A 26,117-nucleotide genomic window follows, 5' to 3' on the forward strand; every position below is an offset into this window, starting at 1 on the left:
GGCATGCTGAAGGGGAGGTTTGGAGGCACGCGTAGCCCTTAAGGCGGGGCACATATAGATACCCCATTTAGGAGTAGGGACAGGAACACCAGTACCGTCAACTGGGGAACAAAGGCAGCCTCCCATACAACTTATTGGTCATCAAAGTCGTGGCGGGCGAGATTCTGAGGGTGCTACATTCACCCTAACGTGACGGTAGGGGGCGCTAGGGAGTTCACGGCCGCCCCTAGGCCCCGCTCCCTCACAGTCATCCTACCCTGATGTGTGGCCGCACTTCCCCACAGCGTAGTGTCATCGGCGAACTTTGCCAGTGTGCTTTTCATCCCTGCATCCAGATCATTGGTGAAGATACTGAAAAGCACTGGTCGAAGTGCCAGACCCTGGTGGACCCCACTGGCTACCTTCTGCCAGGTCAACACAGATCCGTCCTTAGTACTCTGGGTGCGACCTTGCAGCCAGTTTCCCACCCATTTGACTGCTGAATTGTTGAGCCCATAGTCCCCTGGTTTTACCTTTTGAGCCTTATGGGACACCAAGTCAAAGGCCTTCCTAAAGTCCAAGTAAACGATGTTGACTTCATCTCCCTTATCCAGGTGGTGAGTAATCTTGTCGCAGAAGGAGATAAGGTTAGTCAGACATGACTTACTTATGACAAAACCATGCTGGCTATCATTCAGAATTTTGCTTTCTACTAATTTGTTGTATATGGACTCCTTGAGAAATTTTTTGAGGATTTTTCTGGGGATTGAGGTCAGGCTGATTGGCCTGCAGTTCCCTGGGTCCTCTCTCCTCCCCTTCTTGCAGATGAGCACAACATTGGCCCTTTTCCAGTTTTCTGGGACCTCTCCTGAGAGCAGCGACTTCTCAAAGAGGTTGCCAGCAGTCCTGCGATAACTTCAGCTAGTTCACTCAGCACTCTCAGATGGAGTTTATCTGGTCCTGCTGACTTATAGATATCCAGCCTCTCTAGCTGTTCTGTTCTTTCACCAGCTCTACATTGACTTTCTGGGGACAGGCCTGCTCAGGGTCTCCTTGTGAAGCTGTTCCACTTTGTATAAATGGTTGAGGAAAAAAAACAGATTCTGTCCCAGTGGTGAGAGCACTCACCTTGGAGTGGGGAGAATGACAGAGCAGGGTAGACTCCCACACCCCAGGGGAATATCAGGAATCCTGGTCTAGAGAGTGAGTTCAGTCTCCCCATCTCACCTGCTGAAACTGATCCTTTTGTAGGAGTGAAAATTATGAGTTGACTACAATCTAACGGTAAAGGCATCTGCCAGGAATGGAGCAGACTGAGTTTCAAGTGTGGCCTGAAAGAGAAGGATTACTGACTTGAACCTGGGTGTCCTACATCCTAGTTGAGTGGCCCCCTCACTCCTGCCAGGCTGTTGGCTCTCTGGGGGGTGGGCAAGGGCCTTTCTCAATTGCTCTTTTGTAGAAGATTTCAAAAGGTCTCATTTTTATCCTTTCATGAGGTGAGAGAATTTGTCAAGTCACAGGAGAGTCATTGCCTGCCCTACTCTATCCAGCAGCTCTGAATTGTGGCTATGGGTTGGATCAGTCCAACGTGGGTTGTTCCAGCTAGCCCAACCAATGTGTTTCCTTCTTGAATTAATTATTTAGCCTCAGCATGTATGATGTTTGCTTATCAGCTTCTGCTAAGGACAAGAGAGAAACTGTTCCCTTTGTAAAGACACTTCTTTACAGAAGGGGTATTAATAATGTGATTGAGCCAGGGGTGTCCTTAGAGACAATGTCAAGACTGGTAGCATCCTCCCTGATAGCCACGGGTATGGTGTAACCAGTGTTGTAGTGGAGGTAGGAGATACTCAGCTCCTATAGTATATAAGATTGAGGATAGCAGTCAAATGAGTCTCCCTAACCTCAGCCACACATTCAGTTATGTAACTTTGGTGCTGCCAGATGGGCATCTCTGTGCTCGGTTGCTTCAGCCCTTGGAGGCACCAGTAAGGTCCTTGCTCATTGCCTGCTCCGGTTTCACTATCCTATACCCTCTGGCAGCAGTAAGGTGCATCTTACTGTAGAAGCTCTAGAGATACCCAAATGACAAGCAGAATGAGCAGGTGCTGAGAGCAAGGTTAGAGGAAGTGCAGGTAACAAACCTGCCTAGTTCAAATGCAGACAGGGCAAGGAGCTTGCTGAGCATTTGTTGTTTCTGATCCCTCCCCTCTGAGTATTCATATCACAGTTCTCTGGGTGATATGTGCACAGAAACATGATTAGTCACAAGGAATTTATGATCCTGTCTTTCCTGGTTTGAATCCACTGTTCTTTTCAAGGTGAGGGCCTCCTTTGAGGTTGCAGTGCCAATTCCCTGGGTTGTGCCAGCTTTTAATTGACCATGTATATTGAGAAGTGCCTCTACCCCAGATCTCAGACTGCTTGGCTGTGATTTTTTTTTTCTCTTTCTCAGGTGTGCATCTTATCAAGTACTCGGGCCATACTAAATTGGCTACACTGCCTAATTTCCAGATTGCAGTGTACACTAAGAGGCAATGGTGGGCAGTGGCTTTTCAGTGACATTGAAGTGACATACAAATGCCTGCTACACAAGTTGATGAGAGCAGAAAGACCATTGGCATTTAAAGTCATTAATGGGTGAATTGGAAGAGATGCACAAACCTTTCACTCCATTGACCATGTTAGCTTGGGGGAAGGTTTTAGAAGCATGAAGCAGGAGAAAAATTTCTCATGAGAGTGTGGATGTCTCCCCTTACATAAAGCCTGTTGGAGTTTTGGGTTGAGACTGGAGCCACCTTCACTGAAATCCTGAGGGGACAAAAGTAGCTTGTTCTGTGATTGCACCTTTGAGTTCGACCCAAGTTAGTCTTGGTCTATTGACCAGTGAAGAATCTCACTACTCTGATTTCTGTCCTTGGTCACTCTTACCTACAACTGCAGTAGAGCCCCAGGAGAGAAGGTACCACACAGATGGAGTTTGGTGTAGGAGAGAGCTGACACACATTGCTTGGATCTGCTCTACTGGTGCCCATCCTGTGCCTGCTCCCTTGTTGGAGGACTGTGGGTGTGCCCTGCTGCCTTGGTCTGCATTGCACCTGAGCCTACTCACCCACCATGACTTTGTTTTTCCCTGGTATACCTTGGGAGGTGGTGCTCAGTGGTTCCTTTAGGGGCCATGGGGCATGTCTTCTTTGGGGCTCCTCCTCCTTTACACCCCACTCCTTTCCACCCAGGTGTTGTAATGAATCCAGGCAGCGCTTTGGCACAATCACACTGGGGTCCAGCAAGAAGGGGTGCTACAGGATTCTCACCCCTGTCCTTTGCTCCCAAAAAATCCCAATAGGAAACCTAACCGAAAGAGCTTGGCCTGGGCGGTGGGCAGGGCAATGTTGCCTCAGAACAGCTCACCTCTGAGTGTGTGGGATTGGGTACCCGATGCACTCTTCGCTCTCCCCCACTTTGGCCTTAATTGTCTTCCTGGCAAGCCAGCTTCCTGCTACAGGTTCTTTCCCGTCTGACTAATGGCCCAGGTATGCCACAGCCTTGTGGTGCTCCACACAACATTTAAGTGGGATCTGACACTCTGTCAGTTCCTCATCAGTGTGCCCTGGGCTCACAGCCATGCTAGTGGGGCATGCGGGGTCCATGGGGCTCCCTGCTGGGGTTCCTACATGTCTGGTGCCCGCAGGGCCCACTCGACTGTCCTCTCTCTCAGCCCCACCTGACCTGCAGGTTCTCATGTGGTCCTCAGTCTGCAGCGGCTAGCAGGCTCACATCCATGCCAAGCTGCTCATTGGTTGGGTCAGGCAGGCTTGCATCCCCTTCAGTCTTCCAGGCTCCTGTGTTTGCCTGGGCCTTTCGGACCCATGGAACATGGCCAGTCTTCAGCTGGCCATTGGGAGTGTGTCTGGGCTTTCCCTGATTGCCTCCATTACAGAGCACATGTCTGCTGTTCCCCTGGGCATGCTGGCTGTCAGGGGAAGTACTGGGTGTCTTCTGGCAGTGGGGAGAGAATCTGACTCCATTTCCAATGCCTGGATTTGCCCCTCCTCTGCCTTGGGCCCTGGCCCATTTTGAGTACATGGCCTCTAGGCCAACCAGGAGTGTTTCCCAGACATGTGGTGTTGCTTGTTTTAATTGCTGCCTGGCCACCTGGGCTGCAGTGCTGAGGTAAGCCAGACAGGGGCTTGTCCCAAGGACTGTGAAATTACCACTAGCATTCTCAGGATTTCACTCTATGGTTGGAGAAAATCACACTGACATCTAACTACTCTGGGCCTGTGGGCTTGGCACTACAGGACAAAGCCTTGTGTTTCTGCCCTGGCTGATGCAGCAGTCTCTATTGGAGTTCCAGGCCCATGGCTTTGTGCTTATTGGCAGTGCAGAGGGGATTCTAGAAACATGTAGTCTTAAGCCTTGAAAAAGAGTGTGCTTCCAATGGCACCTGGCAGTGTTGGGACTGCAGCATGATTTGGGTGATAATGTTAATTGTTATCCTCAGTGGACGACCAAGCTCAGTTTCAGCTGCTGGACCCAGGGTCTGCAAGCACTTTAACAGGTGACCACTTCACCTGTGGCATCAGGGTGGAGATGTCAGCATGGAATGAGAGCAGAGAGAAGGAAGAGGTGTGGGGCTTGGGCCATGGAGACTGACTGTGTACAGGTAGAATGAATAGATGCTGGGGTCCTGGCTTCTCCTAAGTAGATTACAATTAAGGAGGGGTCAGCCCTGAGTTTGTCTGCCCCTAGCTATGAATACACTTGTCTTGGGAATTTCCTCCTGCAGCAGAGAAACAGCATAGTCGCCGTTTCTCCTGCCCTACAGGCATGTCTCAGCCAGTCCCCACCCGTGTTTGCTGTGAGTTGGATTTATTAGCCTTTGGTTAGTAGGCGTCGGCATGCACCTCCTAACCTGAGTACTACCAATCTGGGTGCGTCCTGAGTGATCCATTTCCTGGCATTATTTTGGGCGTTCCTAACTTCTCTTTACTGATAGCAGGAAAAGGTCTGCAAAGGTCCTTTAACATTGTGTGTGACTGTGATACTAGAACAGGTGTACTTGAGCCAGAGCTGAGCATCCAGATACAGAAAACTGTGTGGATTGAGTGTTCCCCAGTGCATTTGGGTCATCCCAGCACAACCCATTTTGTATTAAATGTGGCTTAATGCTTCCCTTGTAGTGAGGAGATGGAATGTCCCAGGGGGGTTGAAGGGAGGTTAGCTTTCAGCCACTTTCATTTACAATAAAATCCTCCCTAGTGGAGGCTTGCATTGTTTTGTGTTCTTACTTTTCTGTATCCAACAGAAACACATTAGCAAAACTCAATGTTTAGGGCCTCATTTGGGAAGAGCCAAGGGGTTAAGTGGTATTAACCCAGCTGTGGTCTTCTAAGACCTTGAGCCATTGTTGTGGAAGCTTCTAAGCAAAGACTTAGAAGAGCAGGATGCTATTTTGAAGTCTGTCAAAATTCGGCATGTTATTGTATTTATTCAGTATAAAATTTGCATCATTACATTTTGTTGGACCATTTGCTTTTTTACTAAATGATTTCTTCTTCACCAACGATGCTGGGTTGTTCATTGGGACTCCACGCAAGACAATTTGATTTCCTGGCCTCAAAGCATGTTGTGCCATTTGCAGTGCATTAGCACCCGTGAGTTGCAGTCATGTACTAGGTGCTGTACAAACACAAAATGGAGAAAGGTAGTTAATTGTGTTAATGCGAAGTCAGGCAGAAGGTGGGGCAGAGTACCACAGAAACTAGCTCGTTCAGAGAGGCATAAGTTCTAAGCAACAGTTTAGTTCATCAGATGCTATGAATGGATTCTGCAAGTCTGTTACTTACAAAAGTTTATGGCTTCTGATTCACTTAGTCTCTAAGACAGTGTTTCTCAGCCAAGGTACCCTGGGGTGCTGTGAGATTCTCTTAAGGGTGTCCTGGTGTGACACACAGTATTAGTACTTTTGGGTGTGCAAACACCTACACATTTTCACAAAATTAACCTAGAGATTTAAATTAGGAATCCATAGTGTCAGAAACACCTGTCATGGTCTTGAGTTCTTTGCAACAGAAGAACTGCTCTATTATTTTTCTGTAGTCAAGAAATTAGTAAAAGCTAAGAGCATTTTTAAGGGGTGTCTGGAGCCTAACGAGGCTGAGAACCACTGCTACCATGCCCTGCTTTCTTCCAAATGTAGAAATATAGATACAGACCTTGCCACAGAGCTTTTTCCTTAAGGTTGTATAGGCAGTCCTTGACTTTATGATGTTAGAGTTATGCTGAACAGCACTTACAACAATGTTTATAAATTAACACCCTGTTTCAACTTTCCAAAGTTGGTTATGACTTTCCGATGCTTGGCCGGATGTGGGGCAGGGGTGGCAGTGAGACGTTGCGGGGGGTGGGGGAGGTGACGGCCAGACGTACCCGGCCAGCACCCATCAGCAACCCATGGAGCCAGATCTGCAGCTGGCTGTGTAAAAGCAGTGCACAGCAGCACAGGGTGGTGGATGGCAGTGGTGGCCACTGCACACATGCACACAAGAAATGGGGTTCCTTGGTTCAGGAACTAATCCCCCATTTATAACATTGTTCCTACGGGAAAATTAGTTCTTAGTTATGATGTTTTGCCTAAAGACATGGTTTTCAGGAATCAATTGTCTTAAGTCCGAGGACTGCTTGTATCTGTTCCCACTTTTCCCTTGCAATGAACCCTGTTATGGTTGAATGTTGTTTGTAAGTGGGGAAGTTTGTTCACTTCAGAACCCCAGTTAAAATGTACTTTCCCAGGTTTCTGGGTAGGGATTCCAGCTACATTTTAAAAAGTTGGTGTTAAATCCCTATGTCTGAATCCAACCCCTATTACTGCTGTCCATCATCTGGCAATGCTACCCCATCTCACCCCTTCCCCATGCCCCCCACCCCCTGGCTCCTCTACCTCCTTTACCCCTTTACCCTCAATCTTCACTCACCCTGCCCCCACTCACTTGTTTACTTGGCTGTTCCCAGCTGTAAATCAAGGGCCACAGAGTCCTGAATGATAGCTAGTATGCTTGGGAATTAGGCCTCCTGGCATACTGCAGATTAGTGGTTTTGTCTCAGATGAACATCCAGAAGTTAATTCAACTCAAGATAGATAGTCTAGCCTAAAGATAATCCTGGCCTGAAGTGGCATAACTTTAAAACACCCAAAGGACACTTAGTGCTAGTTAATGAGTCTTAATGTATGATCATACAAGTTTTAAGTGCTCTTAACATGGTCTAATTGTATTGTATAATACAACGGAGGACAGGAGAGCTAGGTCTCCAGGTTGTACCAGACCTCTGGATAGTAGTCTATGCCTGATCCCTGACTTCACCCGTTACCTCATTTGCCTGTGCCTCAACCCTTAGTGTTTGATGGTGGTACTCTCCATCTTCACAGGTATGTTCCGTGTAGAGGGCCAGGGGGACCAGCCCATGAGTAGGAAAGGCTTCTGCAGGGTTGAAAATGCACAGCTGGGGTTTGTCACACAACCTAACTAAATATTCCTCTCCCCTGCTGCTTGCCAAGAGGCCTCTTGCTTCCATGAGCTCCAGCTGCAGAGGGGAATGCTTGTCCTGGGTGAAGAGTAAGCTGTGGAAGGAAGCAGGAGAGGGAAGTCTCGTTGGCTGTTCATCCCATTTGCTTCCTTCTGCGCTTGTAATTTGGTCAGCAACCAAGCAGTGGAAAGGTTGCTCATGAGGTAGAGGCTGAGCAGCTGCTTATGCCCCTGGCTGTGTGTATCGTGTACATTGCCCTTCCTGTGCCAGCTGAGCACAGGGTGCCATGTCCTTGATCTGCAGAACAGGCACATGCATGGCCTTATGTCACAGCTGCAATAACTTGCAATAGCTTGGAGTTACTGTAGGCTGGTTCTGGCAGGGAGATCTGGCCTGCAGCATTGCTCCAACTGGTCAGCAGCTAGCTCAGCTGTTTCCCTCAGCATGCATGTCAGAGTCTGGGAGGGAGGGGATGCAGTGCTTGCGTCAGCTTGGAGGGTGAGAAGTGCATTAGGAGCCCTAAATGAGATGGATGTGGGGGGTGTTGACAGCTCCTTAGGAGGGATACAGTGTCAGATTTCCCCTTTGCTCCTCCCCATTTCTTTCTCCTGACAGTCATCCTGCCTGTCATAGCTTGAGGCACTCTAGCTGTGCAGCTGCTATCTGTCTGTGGGTTGGGCAAGGCTACAGGGCTGCTTTTGGGCCCCAGGTCAGATTGCAGAAAGTCTCTTGTCCCGTCCCCAGAACAATCTTCTTCCCCACTCACCAAATTTCTTGCCCCCCACTGCCACCTCAGCCTCTCCTGCTGCTGCCTGCTGGGGATAATGGAAATCATGAGTAACTCATTCCTCTTTAGCCAGAGGTCTCAAGTGAATTACAAAAGAGATCAGCTTAGTTGTCCATGTCTTACTTATGAGGAAACTGAGACACATGGAAGAAGGCAGTTTCCCTAAGACCACCAGGCTACTCTGTGGCCAAGCTTGAAACAGACCCTCATTCTGGGTCCTGGGCCATGTTCTGCTCGAGGGAGCATACTGCCTCTCCCCTGCAGTAAGTCTTGTCTTTTCCTGGCCTATGTGAGTCTGGGGGCAGGCTTTCCTCTACCTGAGTACAGTGGCTGGCATGGGTAAAGGCACATGCTAGCTGGGCGTGCTGTCCTAAACAGGCAGCAGCGAGCCCTTTAACACAGCGATGCTTAACCCAAGGCCCACAGGCCAACTGCAGCCTGCGGAGCCTTGGAATCTGGCCTCTGGTTCTCCCCATGGGTTGGGAGATTTGGCAGCAGGGCAGTAGGGTTAGTACTGCCATGCCTCCCCACTGCCAAAATCCCAAACCCTGTGAGGTGTGTCAGAGCTAGGCCATGACCCTCCCCCAGCACAACCAGATTGGAGTGTGCCCTTCCTTCACCCAGCCTGGTTGGGGCTGGGCTACATACCCTCACCCTGTGTACCTGATTCGGGGGCCTGCCACCTTGCACTGACTTTGGTGGCAGAGAACTTTGCCTGACTTGCATGTTTCCACTGGTGTGCTGGAAAGTGCAGGTAGGGGCCAAGTCAGTCCTGCCAAAGATGAATGTGCTTTGAGAGAGCTGGCTGAACATTTAAAGGCACAGAACCCCATCTACATAGCTGCCAAGCCAACATGGGATTCCTAGTGCAATATTTCAGGGTGGGGTGCTGGTGATAGCTTTTAGCTAGGAGCTCTGAGCAGTCTCACTGTATGAGAGCATGGCTTAACTTTCATGTGTTTGTAGTGGGATAAGGAGCCAGCAGCCTAGGACATGTTGATTACAGGAACTGCTGGGAGAGCCATTATTAAAGTTGTCAGATACTACAAATGAAGCTTACAGGAAGTGAAAACACAGACAAACAACTAGGAAGGAGTACACAAGTATTGCTCAGGCATGCAGGGATGAAATCAGGAATGCCAAAGGACAGTTGGAGTTGCAGCTAGCAAGAGATGTCAAGGGTAAGAAGAAGGGTTTCTACAAGTATGGCAGCAGAAAGAGGAAGACATGGGAAAATGTGGCTCCCTTACTGAATGGGGGAGACAATCTAGTGATAGATGGTGAGGAAAAGGTTGAAATACTCAATACATTTTTACCTTGGTCTTAACAGGCAAGGTCAGCTCCCAGACTGCTGCACCTGGTAGTACAGGTTTTGGAGGTGGTGAGCAGTCAACAGTGGTGAAAGAACAGGTTAGGGACTATTTAGAAAAGCTGGATGTGTATAAGTTCATGGGGCCGGATGCAGTGCACCTTCAGGTGCTGAGGGAGTTGTCCCATGTGATTGCAGAGCTGCTGGCCTTTATCTTTATCGGGAGAGGTCCAGGCAACTGGAAAAGGACAAATATAGCGCTTATCTTTAAGAAAAGAAAGAAGGAGGATTTGGGGAACTACAGATCATGCAGCATTACCTCAGTCCCTGGAAAAATCATGGAGCAGGTCCTCAATAAATCCATTTCTGAACACTTGGAGAAGAAGATGGTTCGGATCAGTCAGCGTGGATTCACCAAGGGCAAGTCATGTCTGACCAACTTGATTGCCTTCTAGATAAGATGACTCACTCTGTGGATGAAGGAAGAGCATGGGACGTGATATACCTTGACTTAGCCAGGCTTTTGACCCATTCCCCGCAACATTCTCGCAAGCAAGCTAAGGAAGTATGGTTTGAATGAATGGTCTGTATGGTGGATAGAAAACTGGCTGGATCATTGGGCTCGAGGGGTAGTAATCAATGGCTCAGTGTCTAGTTGGAAGGTAGTTTCAAGTGGAGTCCCCCAGGGGTCAGTCCTGGGGCCAGTTTTATTCAGTATCTTCATCAATGACCTGGAAGATGGGATGGAGTGCACTGCCACCAAATTTATGGATGACACCAAGCTGCGGGGACTAGTAGATATGCTGAAGAGTAGGGCTAGGATTCAGAGAGACGTCAACAAATTGGAGGATCAGACCAAAAGAAGTCTCATGAGGTTCAACAAGGACAAGTGCATGTTTTTGCACTTAGGATGGAACAATCTCATGCACTGTACAGGCTGGGGGATGACTGGCTAAGTAGCAGCTCTGCAGGAAAGGACCTGGGGATCACAATGGACAGTTAGCTGAATATGAGCTAACAGTGTGCCCTTGTTGTGAACAAGACTAATGTCATACCGGACTGCATAAGAAGGAGCATTGCCAGCAGATCAAGAGAAGTGATTCTTCCCCTGTATTCACCACTAGTGAGGCAACATCTGGAGTACTGTGTTCAGTTTTGGGCCCCACACAACAGAAGGGACACGGACAAATCAGAGAGTTCAGCAGAGGGCAACAAAAATGGTGAGGGGGCTGGAGGACATGACTTATGAAAGGAGGCTGGGGGAACTGGACTTATTAAGTCTGGAGAAGAGAAGATTGAGAGGAGATTTAATAGCAACCTTCCACTACCTGAAGGGTGGTTCCAAAGAGGATGGAGCTAGACTGTTCTCAGTGATGGCAGATGATAGAAGAACGAGCAACGGTCTCAAGTTGCAGTAAGGGAAGTTTAGGTTAGATATTAGGAAAAACTTTCTCACAAGAAAGTTTCTCAGATAGCACAGAGTCAGAGGAGGGGCACAGTGAAGTGCTCTGGGTTAGAATACAAGGCAGTTGAGGGGAAAGAGATTTAATGGTAGGGGTCTACGACAGACCTCCCAACCAAGGGGAAGAGCTAGACTGGGAATTCTTAAGTCAGCTCACGGAGGTAGTTAGGTCAAAGAATGTGGTCATCATGGGTGACCTGAACTTTCCAGACATCTGCTGGGAGGAGCAGTCAGCCAGGTCTGACCGCTCACGTAGGTTCCTAGCCCAAATGTAGGACCTCCATCTAACCCAGGAGGTGCACAGCCCCAGCAGGGGAGACGCCTTGTTGGACCTGGTGCTGGCCACGGGCAACGACCTGGTGAGGGGGCTGCGGGTGCTCGACCACCTGGGCGACAGCGATCATCGCCTGCTGGAATTCACCATCCAGCGCAAGGTAGCAAAGGCCTGCAGCAAGGCAGCAGCCCTAGATTTCAGGAGGGCAAACTTCAGTGAGCTAAGGAGAATAGTCTGGGAGGCACTGAGGTCCTGGAGGGGAGGGGAGCCAGGTGTCCAAGAAGAGTGGTCGCTCCTTAAGGAGACGATCCTCCAAGCCCGAAGAGAGGTAATCCCAACTTGGATCAAAGGGAGTAGGAGAGCGCAAAAGCCCCCATGGCTCGCCAACAGCATCCGAGAATGTCTCCTAGGTAAAAGGGAGGTGTTTACCCAATGGCAGGGTGGGGTCATCACCAGGGAGGACTATACTGTGGTTGCTTGGGGCTGCAGGGGGGCAGTCAGGAAGGCCAAGGTGGAGATGGGACTGGGGCTAGCTTCCCGGATCAAGGACAACAAGAAGCCCTTTTTGAAATACACAGGGGGCAAAAAGAAAGTACTGGGTAATGTGGGGCCCCTGGAAGACACACCAGGAAATTTGGTCATCACACCAGATGACAAAGCTAACCTATTTAACAACTTCTTTGTCTCCATTTTCCTGAGCAGGGACTAGATCAGCCCCCGCTCCCCCAGGCCCCCCTCAGGCCGCAGGGGAGGCGCACCTAGGCCAAAGGTCAGTGAGGATCTAGCCAGGGAACTTCTGGAGGGACTGGACGTATTTAAATGAGCTGGTCTGGACGATCTCCACCCCAGAGTGCTGAGGGAATTGGCTGAGGTCATTGCAGGACCCCTGGCATGGCTGTACGAGCACTCATGGTGCTCTGGTGTGGTGCCAGAGGACTGGAAGAGGGCCAACGTGGTTCCCATCTTCAAAAAAGGGAGGAAGGAGGACCTGGAAAACTATAGGCCAGTTAGTCTTACCTTGATCCTAGGTAAGCTTTTTGAGAATTATTCTGGCACATGTCCACGAGGGGCCAGCAGGGGAGCTTATGCTTATGGGCAACCAACATGGGTTCATTAGAGGCAGGTCCTGTCAGACCAACCTGGTGGCCTTCTATGACCAGGTCACCAAATCCTTAGATGCAGGGGTAGCAGTGGATGACGTCTTTCTGGACTTTAGGAAGGCCTTCAACAGGAACACTGTCTCTCACCCCGTTCTCATCAAAAAACTGGGGGACTGTGGTGTTAACACCTAGACAGTCAAATGGGTCACTAACTGGCTGGAGGGCCGCACCCAGAGAGTGGTGGTGGATGGGTCATTTTCGACCTGGAGGGATGTGGGCAGTGGGGTTCCCCAGGGCTCGGTCCTCGGGCCCACACTGTTCAACATCTTCATCAGTGACTTGGACAAGGGGGTAAAAAGCACCCTGTTCAAATTTGCTGATGACACTAAGATGTGGGGGGATGTGGGCATGCTAGAAGGGAGGAATAGGCTGCAATCAGACCTAGACAGGTTACAGGGGTGGGCAGATGAGAATAGGATGGGATTCAACTCTGACAAGTGCAAGGTACTGCACCTGGGGAGGAAGAACCAGCAGCATACCTACAGGCTGGGGAACTCCCTTCTCGTCAGTGCAGAGGCAGAAAAGGATCTTGGAGTCATCTTTGATGCCAAGATGAACATGGGCCGGCAGTGTGGGGATGCAGTCAGGAAGGCCAACCGTACCTTGTCATGCATCCACAGATGCATCTCAAACAGGTCCAAGGAGGTGATCCTCCCCCTCTATGCGACACTGGTCAGGCCGCAGCTGGAGTACTGCATCCAGTTCTGGGCGCCGCACTTCAAGAGGGATGTCGACAGCATGGAGAGGGTCCAGAGGAGGGCCACTCACATGATCAGGGGGCAGCAGAGCAGGCCCTACGAGGAGAGGCTACAGTACCTGAACCTGTTCAGCCTCCACAAGAGAAGGTTGAGGGGGGATCTAGTGGCGGTTTACAAACTAGTCAGGGGGGACCAGCAGGCATTGGGGGAGTCACTGTTCCCCCGAGCACTACCAGGAGTGACCAGGAATAACGGTCACAAGCTGGCAGAGGGTAGATTTAGGCTGGATATCAGGAGACGCTACTTCACAGTCAGGGCGGCTAGGATCTGGAACCAACTTCCAAGAGAAGTGGTGCAGGCTCCTACCCTGGGGGTCTTTAAGAGGAGGCTGGATGAACACCTTGGTGTGGTCGTTTGACCCCAGTACTCTTTTCTGCCATGACAGGGGATTGGACTTGATGATCTGCTCAGGTCTCTTCTGAGCCTACCAACTATGAAACTATAAGAAGTGTAGTAAAGCATTGGAGCAGGTTACCTGGAGAGGTTGTGAAATCTCCATCTTCGGAAGTTTTTAAGACCCAGCTAGACCAAACTTTGGCTAAGATGATCTAGTTGGGGCTGGTCCTGTTTTGAGCAGTTGGTTGGACTAGATGACCTCCTGAGGTTCCTTCCAAACCTGATTTTCTATGATTTTGTGATTCCCATTGTTTACATCTTTACCAGACTTCAGATGTTTGGGCTGAAGTGTGCTCTGCCTGGTTGCTGTACTATGCAGTACCTATTTGGAAAATATGTGATTCATGTGTTTCTGAGAATGAGGCGCAGGGAAAACACATTGTTTCTCTCACATTAAATAACATTGTAATGATGTTTTCTTTGAAAAGCTTTAGTATCCCCAGTGTGTCAAAGTGGGGTTTTAAAATCTGCAGGAAGTGGTCTCTGTGTGGGAGATGGACTTTTGCCAACACTCCCTCCCTAAAATTGACCCAAACAGAGACTAGTTTGATTTTTCAACTCTGGAGACTACATCCTGACTTGGCATGCTTCATCCCTTCCCAGATTTTGGTGCTGGTCAAACTACTCAGGAGCCATCTCCACAGAACAGGTGAGCATGCTGTAATCCATGGCTGAAGTAGGATGTTACTTGTCCTACGTGTTTCCGGTCAGGCCAGGCATCATCACTGAGAGCAGGAATTTGTCCTCTTTGCCTTCTGCATAAGATCCTCCAGTTTGTGCCCTCCCTTCCCCTCTAGCCACCCCCACCAGTGTGGCAGAGGAAGTCATCTCATTGAACTTTAACACAGTTCTACACGTAAAGGCGAATTGCACATGATGCCCTGAGAAGATGAAGCCAGAGCCAGCCATGTGAGCTCCAGTGACATGAGTGCCTTTGTGCAATAACCGCCCCATCCTCTGTTCACACCCTCTGCAGTGGTCTCCTGGCTCACCCAAGTGCAACTCTGACAACCACTCTCTCTTCCTGTAGCAGGGCACAGAGCATAACTATTTTCAGACGTGCAGAGGAAACCTTGCCCGTCACCAGACCCTGACACTGCACATAGTGTGACTGACTTTCAACACCTCTTGGCCCAGGGCAGGGCTGTGAAATGTCCATGGTAATTAGGATGTAGAGGAAACATTTAACTTCTTGCTGAGAGCAGAAATCTTGCTCTGTTTCTATTTAGGGTCAGCTGGTCTTGGGGTGGGGGGAGAGAAGCAGAGCAGGATTGTGAGGCTGTGGTGGAAGGCACAGCTCTATTTTCATGGACTGTCCCCTTCTGTATGGACTGATGGTTCAGTTCCTGCCCAGGTTTCCTGGCAGAGGAGAGGGGTGATTTGGAATGGATCTGAGGCTGGGTGTCCAGACCCAGATGTTGAAGACAATGGCATAAGGAATACTCTCCTTCCCTCGTTTCAAAACCTGAAAGCTCTCTCTGATGGAGGGAGTGGAAATCCTTCAAGACTGCATCTCTAGTTTGCTGGGAGCAGGCAGGAAGAAAACCTGCCCTACCAGCAGGCTGCTGTGGACTTTCTCAGTCCAACTTCATCTGTCTTTCCTTTTTGCATTCCTAAGAATAGATCATTCTCAGCCCCTGCAGTCATCATGAAGTCAGTTGTTATTTCCCTGCCTTGCTTCCAGGAGCAGAAAAATCAGTTACTGCACTGTGTGGTTTCAACTTGAAACTCTTTCCAGATGACTGGACTGGCCTGTTTCACAAGAGCACTGGCTTGAACTCATGCTATCCGGGCGGGCCTGTTTACAGTCACTGGCTCCTCCCCTTCCGCAGCAGCTGGCTCTGACTGTGCTGGGTTGCCTGCTCCTGCTGCTTGGGGAAGTGGTGTGTAGAGAACCCAGGAGCAAATGGCCCCTTGCATGTGCTGGGGGGAAGCATGCCCAGACTCCACTACAAGGGGGAACAGCAAGTGGTAACTTGATCAGCCAACAAAATGCCCTGGTGCACATGTTACGTCCTTGTCATTAGAAGCACCCATTGGCTGATTTTTTTTATTTTTATTTTTTAGAATGAAGGCCAAAAGTGCCTTTGCTTCCTACTGGCCCATCCCTGTGTGTCATGTTAGAGGTACAAGGCTTAAAGCACAATCTGGTGGCTCCTCTTGTCAACTCCGCTTGCATCCTCAGACCTGCTGAGAGTCGAAGGGAGTGCCCACACCACATCCTGGGCACCCCTGTGATCACCTGCCCTGAGGTATGCCTTGCCAACCTGCTTCCATTAGCATGCACCATACTCAGAAATGGGGAGGTAAGGCTGCCTCCACTGTTGCTCTCAAACGCAGTGGAGATGGAGAGATCCAGAGCAGCCTGTGGGGAGGCTACTGGGGCAGTCTCACCCCAGCTCTTCCAGGCTTGGTGCTTTTACCTGGATCACAGGTGAATTGGTAGGTTGACTACTGATAAAAGAGGCAAGAGACAGGCCAGCAGAAGCACCTTTTATTACTTGCACTCCTAAACACCGTAAAGTCTGCCCGGCTATCCATGATGGTGCAACATAGATTCTTACCTATATTGTCTCTGGGGAGACTAGAGGGGAGGAAGAGGGTATCCTGCAGACTAACAGCAGGTCTTGGATTTTCTGTGTTTTCTAAATTTCCCTTCAGGTTATACCCTATATTTCTAGATGGCTTTTTCTAACATTCTAATAAATGTTCTTTGATTGGTTTTATTTAAATTTCTTTGATGCACTGCAACTTTGGGGACTGGACTGAACTGGCTCTCTTATAGATTTGGGAGGTGTCAGTCAGTTGAGATTTATGTCCTTGAGAGAGGATTTCTTGACAGGATGATGTATTTCCGCTGTCAAAGGTCATTTACTTTCTGCTGCTGAAAGACTGATACCTCAGTGGCTCTTTTTTTTTTTTTTAAGTCTACAAAGGCAAATCTTACCTTTCCAATTATTTTATTCATACAACTGTATGGTTTTCATGTGGCTGAAGGTTAAGGCTACTAAAAAGGAATGTGAGGTAGGAAAGCAGATAAAGCAATTCCAGTGTGGGGGAGCAATCCATCAGCAGTCTGTCATTGTACAGTATTATTTGGTATCATTTATTTTTGGAGAATGCAACACATTTCTTAAATGGAAGTTTTGATGTGAAATTAAGTTTGGGATAAATATGCACTGCTGGTGAATTGGTGCAATCTCTTCAAGGCATCTTGTGCCATGAGCTACTTCTACTTAATCCCCAAGGTGTGGGCTAGGCAAGAGTAGAGTTTGGAGACTGTTTCCCCTTCTCTCTCTGCATGTCATGGTCCACACATTGCCTTTCTTTGGGAGTCCCTGACTGCCATGCAGTGTTGAATTTTGCATGCAGCATACGTCAAGGTCTGCACTGCCTTCTGGAGACCTGTACCATAACAATCCCATGTACAGCATGTCACATGTTCATAAATTTCATAGACATTCGGGCTGGAAGGGATCCTGGAGGATCATTGAGTCCAGTCCCCTGCCCCAGGGGCAGGAAATCAGCAGGGATCATCAAAGCCTTGTATAACATTAGTTTTACATCTCTGCAGCTGTGGGCTCTGGACTCAGCAGAAAGCATGTAAAGGAGACAGGGTGAAGTTATGATTAGTGTATGTGACTGGTGGTAAGGACACTTGGGTTCTAGTCCCAGCTCTGCCACCAGCTAATTCCTTGGTTTTAATCAGGGCATAGTCCCTGCCCTTCCTCAGTTTTCCCACTGAGAACTCTTGCCATTGTGAGCTGAAAGCTTCTTGGGGCTGAGGCTATGTGCTGTATGGGAGCTGCTCTGTTGCTATAGATGGGGGAACTGGCCTCTCCCCTGGTGCTTTCACACAGGCCCCTGGCCCTGTGTTCCTTCATCTCCTGATGTCTTTCAGTTTGTAAGTTGTTCTCCTCCATTCTCTCCCACAGTCCTTTCTCTTGCTGGCACACTGTCTGCTCCATCACAGCCCTTCCTTGGTTGGGGTACTCCCACACCCTGCTGAGCTGTTCATCCAGTATGCAGGGGATCCAGAGCCTAGTTTGGTGAGCTGCTCCTCTGGCCACCTGAATGGGGTCCTGCTGGCTCAAGACAGTGGGAAAACTTCTGCTGCTACCTCCCTCTGCCATGCACTGCCACACATTCTCACCTCTGCCCCCTGACACTACCAGAGCTGGTAATTCCATGACTGTGGCACCACGGTCCAAGCACAGGAACTGTCTAACATGCCAGGGCACCTGGTGCTGATCCAGCAGCCAGGGACTCTGAAGCAACACCCCACACTGCGTCTGCTGCCAGTAAAGATTCTTTCCAGTGTCTCCTATCTGTGGCTTAGAAAGCCTGTCTGTGCCAGGAGTCAATCCCTGCACTCATCGCTCCCTCCTGCTTGGCAGTCCCCACAAGGGGACTTGGACAGTTTGCAACTTATTTTTGGGGGTGGGGAGGGAATCAGAAACCTCTACCCTTGCCTAGCCCAGGATCCCGCAGGTATGTTGCCAAAACCCCAGTACTGTTTGGTCTTTAGAGAGCCAGTCTCCAATCAGGACTTTTTTGCAAGTTTAGATGCATATTAAGGGACAGTTACAAGCTCCTTAATGATTATTCTTTTTGTACACCAAATGAAGGTACAGTTACATTTCCCAATGATCCTCCATTCCCTCTAAGCAGGCAAGGTACTGCTAGCACCCAAGTCAGATAAAGAGGTAAGAGACAGGTCTGTAACCCAACCCATTATTGATTACACCCAAAGTACAGGAATAAGCACTTGTCTATCTGCCCATCTAGCTTCCTGCAACAGCACAATACAGATTTTTACCTATACCAGCTGAGGGAGATGCAGGAGGAAGGAGGACATTAGCTTCTGAACACATGCTTCTAGGTGGAAGATGGGATGTGTGGAGTTGAAGGGTGATGAAGAGCTTGTCCAGTTGGTGGGCAACAGGAGCTTGGTGGATCCCTGGGGTGTTTGAGAAAGCTGTTGTATGTATTGTGGAGTCTAGGGTTGATTTTCAGTAGCTGGAGTTGTACTGGGTTGGTGAGTGTTTTGTGTGTGGTGTCAGGTGTATCAGGAGTATAAGGCTGTGGTGGCTGAAGGACTGGAGTGGTGCATAAAGGATGTATGGGGTAGAGGATGGTGTAGGGAGTTGGGGTTGCTAGAGGGTTAGTTTGGGTGTGAAAGGAAGGTGTGCTGAGTAGCAGGTAGTGACTGTGTGAGGCTAACTAGAGTAGCTGGGAGTGCTGGGGGCCAGGACTGGGTTCCTGTCACTAGCTGCTCCTGTCCTGTAGAACCTGCAGAGGGAACTGGAGGGGAGACAGATTGTGAAAGTTTGCAGGGCGGGGGTGATAGTTGCTCCTGGTGGCCGTGGGGCATAGCTATAGTCTTTTGCTAGGCAGCCAGATGAGTTTCTTAGTGGGGTGCCAGGGGTATGCCTTGTGTCCTCCCCAGTGACTTGAGCTAGTTTCTGATCTGATTGCTCGCAGGTGGACTCCAGCTGCTGGAACAAGCCCACCCAGATTGCTGCAGCCCTCTACAAGGTAGACCTCTTCAATGGGCACATGGCTGGAGTCCTTCTGACATCCATCTTCGTGACCACCATTGGGGATGTGACCGTGGCCCACCTGGGCACATCAGAGGGGCGCATCATGCAGGTGAGCTCCACAGCCTCTGAGCTCCATGGCCAGAGCTGCATCCAGACTACTTCAGGCAAAGGGGCCAGTTCCTAGTACTGAAGACTGATGCCAACATCAGCAGGACTGTCACAGGGTGACATTCAACCCATGAGACAAAACTGGTACCTGGAGTTAGTGCCAGGCACTAACCAGGTAAACCTGAACAGGACCTTGGGAGCTTTGATTTGTCTGGTGGGTATGATGTGCTTGTTAAGGTGACTGGACACCAGGTCAAAGTGGGAAATGAGTTGGCAGGGGATATGCAAATACCTCCACCCCCTGCCAGCCCTCAGGACCTAGATTGTTCCTTTGCTTGAAGGAGCTCAAGGCACTAAGTATCATACTCTGCTCCTGGATTCATAGCATCCTGCAGGGAGGAGGTTAGATCACAGTGCTAGGCAGGAAGAGTCATGAGTCCCTTTCAGTGTCACTTGGTCTGGCTGCAGACTTGGCAAAGGTAGCTTGTCCCTGCTGGTGAAACTTAGGCCTACAGTGGGGCAGGATCAGCTGTTCACCAACTCCACAGTGTTAGTCTAGGGCATGCTCTCCTCAGCCCTGACTGCTGCAATCACTTCCCCCAGGTGGTGCTTCAGAGATCCAGCTCCTACCCTGTCATCTTGACCAACTTCTCCCTGGGGGCACCATTGCCAGTTCTTCGTGAAGCTGGCTTGCTGGGGAACTCCCTTTTCTTCGTCACAGGCAACAAGGTGAGGATGAGTTGCTTTAACCTTGGCCTTGCTCAGCTGGGTGCTCTCTAGGGGGACTCCACTCTCATAGGCATCTAAAACATTCTGTTATTGGCCAAAAAATCCTTGAATCCTAAAGAGCCCAGAACCTACAGCTGCCTCTGCCTGTGACTTGACTTCTCACCACGGGCTCCAGGGTAGCAGGGCAGGAAGGGGCCAATGCCAGCAGCATCAGTGCCTTCTGGAACTCATTTAGTTTTTTTCTGGCCTTTTTGTGGCTGTCAAGACTGGTGTTATTCCTGTGTCTTTTCCTGGCCAAGCTCTCCCAGGGGTGGGAGGGCAGTGTGTGGAGAGTACCCGGGGCTGCCTGCAAGTTCTGCACCAGCCCCTCTGTGCTCTGTGCTAACACTTTTTTTTCTTTCTGTATCCCAAGGTGTCACGTGTGAACATTACTGGCCCAGGCTGCCAGCACTTCCTGACTTGCCAGCGGTGCCTGCAGGCAGAACGGTTCATGCGCTGCGGCTGGTGTGGAAGCTCATGCACACGGCGGGAGAACTGCACAGCAGCTTGGAGCCAGGAGAGCTGCTCCCCTGTCCTCACAGATGTAGGTCTCAAGGGTCTTCTCATGCCCTCTGCACCCCAGCAAACATACCTGATGCCCTGCCCTATTTCACAGCCCCCTCTCAGCCTCCTGGGACAATTGGTTTCTAGTCTAGCTTTCCTTGCCTAACAAGTGTTTTGATTCCCCATGTGCTTGGAAGGTGAGGCAGAGATGGCTCTCCTTCCAAGCAGAAAGCCTGAGCTCTTCCGTGACTTTCTCTGAGTGGGAGCACAGTAAGCTGCACAGGCACAGCCATACCTCTTTGTGGACTTATTTGCACCATGGTTTCTCAGCCACATTAGTGTCTCTGTGCCCCTGTGCAGAAGCATCTTGCTGAGCAGGTGCTTCCTCCCCTTTGCCGCTCTTTAGCTGTGGAAGGTGTTCAGTAGGGCTGTGCAAAATTTCAGTGGTGTTTCATTTCAAAGGTGTTTTGACACATTTCGAGCACAAAACGCCGAAATGAAAGGCTTTGAAACAGCTTCAAAATGAAACAAGGGCACTCAAAGTTTTTGAAAATTTCGAAGCATTTCAAGTTTCAAAGCTGGGCTTGCAGGATAATACAAACTAAGGGGAGGGGGAAGAGGGGGAAAGGACTGCTCTAATATTGACACGTGTAGCTGGCCAGTGAGTATGATCCTTCCCTGAGGACCCTTCCAATCCCGGTGCTCTGGGGGAGGGATGGAGAAGAAGCATAAAAGCATTGTTTGAAATGAGCTTTGTCAACTGCACCTTTGTCAGCTTACTGAGCTGTGTCCTCCAGGAGCATCAGGAAGGCTGTCCCTTCATACTTGCTAGCCTGTTCCTAGCAAGTGGGATCCAATCCTTTCTGAAATACCCTAATACCCTTTGCTAATCTATTCCTTTCAATTTATTCCTCCCCCAAAATCCATTTTTTGTTTTTGTTATTCTCTGTAACTCTTTCTCCATGTAAAATAAATCTGTGTTTTCCCTGACAGTCTGCATTGACTGTGCAGGAAAGCATAACATATATTACAGAACATATATTTATATATTACATAAGTACATAATAAAACATTATAGAAACATGCACAGATTTTCCAGCACACTGAACATGAAGCATGCTGGAAAGGCAGGTGGCCACTCTTCTGGTCAGGGTGGAAGAGAGGACAGAGGGAGAGCTCTAAGTCATCCGTTGTGTCCCCCCAAAAAGCTTAGATGCAGCCTCTTTCCAACAACTAGCTGCCATGCCACTTCTGCTAGTGGCACCAAGGAGATGGGAGCAGTGTCTGCACCTGCCATAATAACAGCCTACCGTAATAACAACAACCTTGAGCACCACCAGCATTACAGTCTCTTCCACCCCAATTTCAACTCCCAGCCTGAGCCTTCCAGTGCCAGAGGAAGAGCTGGCTCTGGATCTCAGTGCCCTAGCAAGGGAAATTCTGGGGAAGGAAGGGGAATCAGCTGAGTTTGTTCTCCACACCCTTCAAGTTTCCCATAGAGACAGATTTCCTTCCCCAGAAGGCACTTCGGAGGAGGTTAAGATAGAGATTGTGGAGATAAGTGGCTCCACTGAGTCTGCTCTTCCTGTTGCTGTGCACCTTGATGCACCTACTTAGAGTGGGTCCCAGCAAGGGGTCCAAGAACCTACAGGGTTTGGTGGGGTCCATTAGGACCATGACTGAGCTGAAGCTTGAGGCCAGCTTCCCTATCTGTTACCTTTTCCAACAAGACGTGGTGGCAAGTGAGAAGAGAAGGCACCTGCAGGGCAGAGCTGGCATGGTCACAGGGCCCTAGGGGTCTCACGGCCATTTCTAGGGACCCTACCCCGTGACAAAGTGCAGTTTCCCAGACACCCCTGCACCTATCTCCTTGGAAGCTGGAAGGCTTCATGACTTCAGCAGGGGCTACCATGCCAATTGTTTTCATTCCCCTGTGCCTTCACGTTCACACGTCATGAGTTTTGCTCTGAACAGTTTGAGGTGCTGTTTCCCAGAAACCCCTGCACCTATCTCCTTGAAACTTAACAGGCTTCATGGCATCAGAAGGGGTTACCTCCCTGCTGCTTGCATCTGAATCAGGCTATAAATGACAGCGTTATAGGCATTTTTGTATTCCCCGTTATAGCCTATGGGTGAAACGCATCAAAACAGTAAAAGTTTCGGCAAAACAAAATGGAACAGTGTTTCAAAACAGTGAAATGAAACACTGTCCCTTTGAAACAGTGAAGCTGAAACTGAAACAAAATGTTGCCGTTTTGCACAGCCCTAGTGTTTGGCTGAGAGGGGATTCCAGGGCCTGATCTGGTTTGTGGCAGCCATGCTGTGGGCATGTGGGCATTGGCAGGGGCAGGGGCAGTCAGAGGTGAGCTCCACGATCCTGGGACCCTGTCTCTGACAAATGGCTCAGAAATATATGAATGCTCCTGGCAGATAGATGTGCTGCCTTCCTATGGTGGGCCTCAGCCTGGTCACAATCAAGGCGAGTGTTTGGCTTCAGCCCACAAGTAGGAGTTTTCCCTTGTTTGCGTGTGTGGAGGCAGGGTGAACCAGTGCCCCACTCTCTCCTTTCTAGACCTTCCCCATGATATGGTAATAGTCTCAAATCTTTTAATGTCTTCATGAGAGAACTTTTCCAGACCTCTAGTTGTTTGCCTCATAGCAGCAAAAATTCTAGCTCCATTCGTGGGCTTGCAACTCCACTTTGGAGCCACACTTGTCTCTGGATGCTGAAGGCAGTGGTTTTGTCTAAATCTAGGCTTTCAGGCCTCCCTCCTTCAAAATGTTTAGCAGCCTGAATCTATCAGGACAGAGATGTGCAATAGCAGAGCAAAGGATAACAGCCTGTAGGCCAGTTAGTGTGCCTAAAAGGCATGGGGAAATGTGTATGGGACAACAACCCTACGGTAGTGCTGGGAAGGTGACATTTTCATGCTCTCTCCCTCAACTCAGTTCCACCCCCGAAGTGCCCCATTTCAAGGCAAGACCAAGGTGACGCTTTGTGGATTGGGCTTCCAGTCGCCTTCACTCTTCACCGCCTCTGTGGGCTCCCCCATCACTGACAGCACCTATCAGGTGACAGTGGGACACAGGAACTGCACTGTGCTGCCTGAGGAAAGCCTGAACAACAGGTGAGGAGTGTGCAGGACCTGGAGTGTCTGCTAAGGTTGTTACCTTTAATCTTTCCCACTGGTTGAGAGGCTACTCTGTCTAAACCTTGCAGATGGCTTCTGCCATGGCCAGCTGCCATTTGAGAGTTGGGTGGGAAGCGGAGTTCAGCTGAAGGCAAAGATGGGGGGGCAGGGGCAAGACCCCATTTGGTTGGTGGGGAGGAAGCTCCTGTACTTAGCCCAGCACTGGCTGTGGCTTTCCAACTCCCAGCCAGACCCAAAAAGGCCCCTTGCTGAGAAGTGACCCCTGGCCCCTGCTCTGTACCTGGCATGCTGTGGCCTTGGTGGTACTTCATGTACTCATATGAGGTCACTAGCAGCACACTGCATTGTAACAGCCTCTGCCCTGCTGTCATGTTGCAAGGTGGGTATGTTGTTCTGGGTGCTGGCCACAGAGGCTGGCAGGTTTCCTAGATACCACAACTTGTGCCAAGTTCATTCCCTAGTACAGGGGTGGGAGTCAGTCATCTTCCTCAGCCAAAGAACAAAGCAGCCTCAAATTTTTTACCTCTTATGACATGGGCTCCTGAGCTGTTGTCCCTCTGTCTGTACCACACAAGTGCTGGGCATGATTAACAGTATCAGTGAATGCTGACTAAGATGGATGGGAACTGGCAGAGCTCGAGGGGGAGCCCATGGCTGGCATGGTGGGGGATGTGAATCAACTTAGAAAAACACCAGCAATACTGTGTATGTGGATTCCAGGGTTGGGTTAGCAGGGGGCTGTAGACTAGGACTGAGCAGCACCAGCAGAGCTGTGGGGGGAAGTATACCCTGGTCTTGCTTAAATTGTGCCTTTCTTCTTCCAGATTATCGACCTTCCATCTTTTTTAGCATTGCTCAGTGCAGAGCCAGGCCATCCTGTTGCATCTGGGACTGTTTTTTCTAGTGAGGGGTCATACACTCTGACATGCTGAACTTTGTTCTTCATGGGGGTCTCCCAGCATCTCCAAGAGATCTTGCTGCTTCCTTGCAGGGCTGGCAGGGAGGGGAGGTCTGATTGCTCCTGTGACTGACTCCACAGGAAGCTGGAATTAGGTGTTGGTATTTGTCTCATGGGACCCCTCAGAGAAGGGCAGGGACAGTTACAAGGGGAAGTTTGTGGCCCCTTGGGAAAGAAAGGTAAGGGGGGAGGAAGGAGGCTTTGGTGGGGTGTCAGCAGAGTGGGGCAGTCAGGTGTATGTCCCATTCTGCCTCCCTCCCACTTGGGTAAGGCCAGGGGAATCTGTCCCCAACCACAGCTTGCTGCAGAGTCTGCACAGCTTGGCACCACCTTGCTGCCTTGCAGGCCCCGCTTGTTGCCCCTCTGGCAGGACTTCACAGATGTCTTGGTCTGCACGCTGGAGCCATCAGAGCCTCAACAGCAGGCAGTGTCTGTTGAGGTAACACTTACCATCCTGGAGTCAATGAGGCTGCGTCCCTTCTACGTCAGTGGCTCCTCGACCCTTGGGGGCTTTTTTTTTGTGGTACGTCCTGAGCTGCTCTGTACTCTGCCTAACCATTCCTGCCACCCAGGCTTAATCCCAAGGAAAATCCCTCCATCCTCCCCAGTTGTCCCCCCCAAGTCCACACCCTCTCTTCTACAGGGGGGGGCTGTGGCTTTTGTTCTGTAGATGCATCCATTCTCTGCATGCCCCACCCTAGGTGACCTTGGGAGTGGTCAGCTGGGCTTGACAGGTGATGTCTTCTGCCTGGCTTCTGGGAGCAGGGGCCCCAGAGAGGCTGGTGGGTGAGGATCCTGTGATGTTCCACTGGGGTGCTTTGCCCTCATCCAATAGGCAAGCACTGCCTTATCCTCTTGTCCACAGGAGCCCAATGTCATTTCCATCCACCCCACATTCGGCCCAGTGGCTGGCGGCACCCAGGTCTCTATCCAGGGCAGGAATCTCACCGTGGGAAGCAGCCGGAGGGTGACAGTCAGTGGTGTGGAATGCCCTGTGCTGAGGGAGGACAGGTACAAGTGTTGTCTCCGGTGTTGGGACCATTTTCCTCTAGCCCAGGGGTTGGATTTGTGTTGATTCCAACAGGGAGTGGACCCCATCAGGTCTGATGGCCTGGACGTACCATGGATGGAGGCTGTTGAGTCACTCTAGCAGGCTAGCATCCATCTTACACAAATCACTGGCTCCACCCAAGTCTCTTGACAGTATGGGGGTTTATGAGCCCCCACCACCTCCTTCCTAATCAGAGGGTCACTGCAACACAAGCTATGATATGTTTAGAGCAGGCAGGTGATGAAATGTGTCTTGCTGCCAACTGCACTGCACCTACTCCAGGGTTCTGTTCCCAGCTTCTGCTGCAGAGCTTTGCATGTTGCCAGACTCAAGAGCTTCAGGGGTCCTGGCCTTGAGGGAAGGGCTGGCTCTGCTGGGCTG

The 26,117-nt window shown here is 50.0% G+C and overlaps 1 protein-coding gene across 3 annotated transcripts in view; it reads left to right on the forward strand.

Moving 5' to 3' along the window:
- The window catches only part of MST1R (macrophage stimulating 1 receptor), a 54,251-nt gene that overhangs the window by 12,435 nt on the left and 15,699 nt on the right, over positions 1-26,117 (forward strand). For all 3 annotated transcript variants that reach the window (XM_090021987.1, XM_090021989.1, XM_090021988.1), the window contains exons 3-8: positions 19,137-19,304; positions 19,907-20,032; positions 20,445-20,615; positions 23,525-23,703; positions 25,031-25,208; positions 25,551-25,696. In XM_090021987.1, the coding sequence (XP_089878113.1) occupies positions 19,137-19,304; positions 19,907-20,032; positions 20,445-20,615; positions 23,525-23,703; positions 25,031-25,208; positions 25,551-25,696 (968 nt within the window). The remainder of the gene's footprint in view (positions 1-19,136; positions 19,305-19,906; positions 20,033-20,444; positions 20,616-23,524; positions 23,704-25,030; positions 25,209-25,550; positions 25,697-26,117) is intronic.

This window comes from Crocodylus siamensis, chromosome 11 (genome assembly GCF_052110815.1).
Source record: "Crocodylus siamensis isolate JL-2025a chromosome 11, ASM5211081v1, whole genome shotgun sequence".
Taxonomy (NCBI): domain Eukaryota; kingdom Metazoa; phylum Chordata; order Crocodylia; family Crocodylidae; genus Crocodylus; species Crocodylus siamensis.